Source organism: Perognathus longimembris, chromosome 2 (genome assembly GCF_023159225.1).
Source record: "Perognathus longimembris pacificus isolate PPM17 chromosome 2, ASM2315922v1, whole genome shotgun sequence".
NCBI classification, from domain to species: Eukaryota; Metazoa; Chordata; class Mammalia; order Rodentia; family Heteromyidae; genus Perognathus; species Perognathus longimembris.
The window spans coordinates 109320824-109326823 of record NC_063162.1 but is presented as its reverse complement, the minus strand read 5'-3'; the positions used below and the strand labels follow the sequence as shown (position 1 = coordinate 109326823).

At 45.6% G+C, this 6000-nt stretch overlaps 1 protein-coding gene across 5 annotated transcripts in view; it reads left to right on the top strand.

Moving 5' to 3' along the window:
• Window positions 1-3752: 3752 nt before the first annotated feature.
• Cacna2d1 (calcium voltage-gated channel auxiliary subunit alpha2delta 1) overlaps window positions 3753-6000 on the top strand; it is a 368329-nt gene continuing 366081 nt past the window's right edge. For 4 of the 5 annotated variants that reach the window (XM_048339919.1, XM_048339918.1, XM_048339917.1 and 1 more), the window contains exon 1: window positions 3757-4339. In XM_048339919.1, coding sequence (XP_048195876.1) covers window positions 4245-4339 — 95 coding nt within the window. In that variant the 5' untranslated portion in view covers window positions 3757-4244. Of the gene's footprint in view, window positions 4340-6000 lie in introns of all 5 variants that reach the window. The other variant, XR_007210075.1, reaches the window with a different exon arrangement.

Below are 6000 nucleotides of genomic sequence, written 5' to 3'. Positions count from 1 at the left end.
TTTAAGGAACATGAAACTCTTACAAGAGATGACCAGTGCCACCAAATTGGTGGCCTGTCTTCCTCTCTCATGGAAACTATAACCATAATGTGAAGAAATATGAAAGAACACCAGTAGTCAATAGTTTGGACCATTTCAGTTCCCATGCTATAGCCCTATTAACAGCTTTCCTTTTTTTTGCTAATGCTGTGGATAAATAACTGAATTTTCTACTGTCCTTTGTCGATGTAGGCCTAAACAATTGGATTTTCTATAGTTTGTGCTATGATTTTACAGAGAAAAGAAAAAGAAAAAAGAAATCTAGCTTTATAGGATGTTGGATCTTACTATAAAACTAGATTTTAGAGTCAAATAGATTTAGAAACATAAAAAGTCACATAATAGGCCTCCCCTTCTTGTTTCTAGAATATGTTTGAGAAAGGAAACCAAGCAAGAGGGAGAAAAAGGATTAAAATATTCCATGAATAGCAATGATAGAAAAGAGAATAATGTAAAAGCTGTAGATTGGTTGGTTGATGATATATTTTCTAAATACTGAAGCTAGTATAAATTTACTGATATGATTCTTTGGGCACGGGGATCCAAAATCTCAATGAATGACTAAATTCCTCTATGTTCATTTACTATTCTCTCCTTCAAAGGTTAATGTCTTATCTATCAATAGATATTACTTGAGCCATGCAAATTTTCCTAAATAGCTATCTTGTGTAGCGGTAATATTCTTAGATTAGTTTCTTCTCCATTTTTAAACAAACACCTCTATATGATGCTTTACCTTAAAAACAATGAAAATGAACTTGGAAAAAATCACTATATTTCCTTCTTACCATTCTCAGGGGAGTTGATATTTTGGACTTATTTTTTTACTCCTACCTCCTAAAAATAGTCCCCAAGTAAATACACGGTTGAAATTTTCCTATCCATTTAACTTTAAATGTGACTTTTACTTATGTAAGATAATCATGGTTAGGTAAAAAAGAGTTATTGGCTATAAATTTGTTACAACTATGCCAATATTTTTGATGGATTAAATCATTTTATTTTTCCCTACAAGTTGTTGCATACAAAAATATTCTTCACTATGTTACCAATTTGCATTCTAATTAAAATATCTTCTGTTGAATGAATAGTAGGTTCTGATTTGTGATTTCTTGCTAATTTACAGCACAAATACAGCCATTTTATCACTACTTTTTAATGGTATGTATTCTTTTCTCATGAATGACAAAATCTGGTTATTTTAAAAAAGTTTTACTAAGTGTAATGGAATATGATTTGGTTTTAAGGGAAATTCCCAATTAACATTATTGGTGGGTGGGGTACCACTAGCCATGGGTGTAGTTAAACAGGCTGCTAGGTGTTGAGATGGCTTTGAGTTGTTATATTTGTGTACCAGAAACAAATCTTCATTAAAAAGTCTTAGGTTGGGGCTGGGAATATGGCCTAGTGGCATGAAACCCTGGGTTCTATTCCTCAGCACCACATATATAGAAAAAGCCACAAGTGGCGCTGTGGCTCACGTAGCAGAGTGCTAGCCTTGAGCAAAAAGAAGCCAAGGACAGTGCTTAGGCTCTGAGTCCAAGCCCAGGACTGGCAAAAAAATTTAAAAAAAAAATCTTAGGTTGATAAAATGAATTATTAGCTAACCCCATTAAATAATACTGAATCTGATTTAGGTTCTTGGTTGATAACCATCTCCTCTAGTGAGAGAGACCTGTGGAAGCAATATCTTTCTTCCACTGCTTTAGACATTACAGAGCACACTACTTCATCAGAATGATCCGTAGAAATTGAGATTTGGCTCAAAGGCCAACCAAGTTAATAATAAAGTCTGACTTACCTTCTTAAGAAGTTTATTACATTCTTTTAGTCTTTAAGCCTTGCCTACTGAAGATGTAAAATGAGAAATGGTATGCCCTAAGAAGGAGTCTGCAGTCATTAATGAAATAATTGATAGAATATATTATAATGATATTTTTATGCAGGGAGCCAATTATGATACCAACATATCACGTAGACAATAATGGGCCTCTAATACTCTTCTAATCCTCATGCTGGGAAAGAAAATCTGCCTTTGAATCATTAAAAATTGAGAAAATGATGGACTTGCCTATTTGGTTGTCTAATTTTAGAGTGGAAAGCTATCTGCAGCCATATGAAAGCATCCTCCCCAGCTCTAGCTTTCAATCCCATTACATCCCACTTCATCTCTCATTGGCGCAGCTTCTCCAGCCACGTTCTCATTGCCTAGCACAAAACAAACTAAGTTAAATCGCACTGGGGTGCCTTTGTGAGGCCATTCAGAGCAGGAAGAAAGAAACAAAGAGCAAGACAGAGATTCTGAGGACACAAAGAAAACAAATAAGACTTAAAAAAAAAACAGAGAAGGGGGAGGGGGAGAAGGAGGACAAGGAGGAGAAAAACCCACTAGGCCACATATAAAATCACATACACTTTTAAGATTTGAACATTCGTCTTCGGTCTTCCTCATCGCCATTATCAACATCAGTCTTTGTTATGAGAAGCTACCTTTAGAGAGGTGGGGGAAAATCAATTCCGAATTAATAAGGGTCTTTATCCCTTTATAAGCTTTTCTTGGAACTGAGGAAGAGCTAATATCGTACAGTCACACTAATACTTACTGATATTTGTTTTTGTAATCTCATTTATGGTCTTCTCTGTCTCTCCTCTCTTTCTCCCCCTCTCCCCTCTTTTCTCTCATCACGAATTGTGTTACCTGCACTAACTGCATGGGTTATCAGATGCTGTTAGGAGCCTAAAGATGTAAAGTGTGAAAGGAGACCCACCCAGGCCCTCCGCGAAGGAGGCTACTGCCAGGCAAAGGGACTAAAAATCCCTCCTTTCCTTTCTGGAAGGCCTGCATGTACCTGTTTCTTCTGAGGGTGGAGGTAAATCTCCCCCTCATCATTCGCCTTCGGGGTGCCACCTGTTTGATGCTTACCCTTTATCTGCCTTCACATGAGCGAAGTCAATTCACTCTGTGACAGTCTTGTCAGGGAAGGCAGCCCAATAACCAAGGCAGGGGGGTTGGAATTTTGGAGGGAGACCCACTAGAATGTGTACCCTAGATGAAGAATTCGTCCTTCCACCCTTCAATTTTACCTAAAGGCAGGGCAAGCATCATTTCCTTCTCCATCTGTCTCCAGCCCAGTCCCAGAGGCTCTATCCTTGCCAGGTAACCCAATCAAGTCGTACCTGGGCGTGGGGCCGCTGGCATCATTAGTACCTAGTCCTGCCAAAGGTTCTAACCTCTGGCTCAGCCAGGAAAACAGTGCCACCTGGTAGGGTCAATAGTGGTTTAAAATGCAACGTACACCACTCCCGCCAGCCTTATCAGATCACTTCATGATTCCTAGGCTGGAGATGGATTCTGCTCCACTGCCCAGTTGTGCAAGAATACCATCCCTCCCCCAAGACTCCAGCCAAGTACTCAGCTAGAGCCCGTGCAGCCTGTGGCTGCCCTCCGGGCGGTTGCTTGTCCCCTGGGAGTCAGGCGGGGCCCGGTCAGCTCCCCCTCCGCACGCGGGGCGGCGGGAGCAAACCCACGCCGACTTTGGGAGTTCCTTTCTGCCTTGTATGGAGGGCTGCTCCTGGCCCGTCCCCGCCCGACCGCGCTGACGCCCAGCCCTCCCGCTGCCCACCCCCAGCCACCTCCCTCCGACTGGCCGGGAGAAGCCAGACCGAGCCTTCCCTCTCCCCCTCTCTCTTTCTCCCTAGCTGCCACAAGTCTCGCTGCTTGCCGTTCCCCATTCCTGCATTTCCCCCCCCCCCTCCCCGCCTCCTTCCCGGCGCCGTCACCCCTCCTCCGCCCCCGCGCCTGCCTCCTCCTGTGCCTCGGCGATAAGGGGAATAAATCGGGGAGGAAACCGAGGAGGAGAGCGAGGGCGCACGAACGCCGGCAGCCTCGCCGAGGTCCGTTTCCAAAGTCGCCCTTGATGGCGGCCGAGGCGAGGGAGGGGAGGCAGCCGCGGCGAGGAGGAGCCGAGACGCGTTAGAGGGTCCGCCCGCCACCGCCCCTGCCCCGGCTCCGAGGTTCGCCCACGCTGCTCCTCCGCGCCGCTCCACGCCTCGGCCCCCAGCGCGCCAGAGCTCCTGACGTCGGCGAGCTTCGGGCACCGAGCGCTCCGGGGTCCTCCGCCCTCCGCTGCCAGCTCCACTCGGGTCCCAGCACCGCTCGGGTCCCCCGATCGGCGAGGCAGGGGGATTGAGCTTCGATCGCGAACATGGCTGCTGGCTGCCTTCTGGCCTTGACTCTGACACTTTTCCAATCTTTGCTGATCGGCCCCTCGTCGGAGGAGCCCTTCCCTTCGGCTGTCACGTAAGTCGGAGGGCCGGGTTTGGCCAGGCTGGGCGGGGAGCGCGGGACGAGGGACGGGGAGGGATGCCCACGGAGTCGGAGGCGGGGATCAGTTCCTGAGTTGCGGGGTTGTTCTTGCCACGGGGATGGGAGCGAGCGGTCGGAGAGCCGGGCTGGGATCCGGGGAGGCAAAGGAGCGGGCGGAGCGCAGCGCGCGGCTCGCGGCTGGAATGCGCTCGGAACCGGCGTTTCGGAGCCTCCCCGGAGCCGGCCGCCGGGATCGAGCGGTCTGGGGAAACGTCCGTCGACCCCTCGTGGCTTTTCAGCCCATCTTCCAAAGGCTTTTCCAAGCTGACGAGTTGAACTGGACTTGCCTGGGGTGACGGGGGAAAGTTTCCTTGTCAAACCTAGTTTAATGAAAGTTGTGCTTTAGTCGGGTGTTTGACAAATGGTAGTTAATTTGAGGCTTGTCCGTGCTTTGTGGACTTCTGCACTTGGCCTCTGGGATGCTAGCTAATTGCTGGAGTGTCCAAACTCATTTAGATCCCATGTTACCGGGCGCACTTGACAGCCTTTCAGATTATAAGCGAGGTGGCTTCGAGCAGCTGAGAGTGCTGTCCACCCGGAGCTTGCAGGGACTGGGGCCACATAACTCCACTCCTGTACCTCTCTAACAACCTCACGCCTCCCCCCCCACCTTTTGAAACGTCTAAGTGCCCACGGAAATGCAGCGCCTGCTCCGAGAATGCAAGGACTGTTTCTACAGTCTCCTGCCATTTCTCCTTATTTTAAACATTTCTAAAATAACTTTTTTTAAATTAAGAACAACCCTCGTTGCTATTCTGAAAATAGAGTGTTGAAAGGTAGCTGTAGTCAGTCACCCGGCAGGAAGGGAATGAAACAGTTCAATCCTCTCCTCTTTTAGGCTGCAAGAAGGTAGCCCAGTCAGTGGCACATATAAATATATACTTTTTTTTTTTTTAATGCGCAGAATAGCTTGTCATGTATTGCGGGAAAGCCTTCAATTTGGTTCTTGAACGTACTTTAAAGCTTCGGAGAGCAGATAACCCTAAATGGATGAGTCACTTTAATGCATTTTACATAACAAAAACAAAGCCTAAGGTTGTCTTCCCGGTATTTTCCCTGCTGGGAATTATCTGCTCTCCTTTGTTGACTGAATGTTGTAAACTGGAGGGTGTTTTTTTTTTTTTTTTTTTTTTTTTGGGGGGGGGGGTGTTTCCTAACAGCACATCTTGACAGTCTGAAACCTGAAGCTGGTTTAAGCTTCAATTTAAAATATTTATTACCCCACGTGTCAGTGCAAAAATCTAGAACTGCATGTTTTCACCTGGAGAGAGTATCGAATATATTTTTTTCACTGATTTACAGTAATCCTTCTTCTGTAGATAATCTTCCATAAAAAAATGTTTGCAGATCTTTTCTGTTGTGAGGGGAAGGGGTAAAATGCCATTTGTAGATCTTCCTTTAATTGGTAAGATACTCCAGCGGGTTATTTTTAAGCATAAAAATATTAAGAAGTTCCTTAAGATGCTTCAAAAACAGCTATTAGGAATTGCCCTTTTATGTATTGATAGTTTTTAGTCAGCCAGTAGCTTGGCCTGTTAAATGAGAACTCAGTGAGTCCTTTGCATTTTGTGTGAAATGTAGTGGCTTTTAAATCG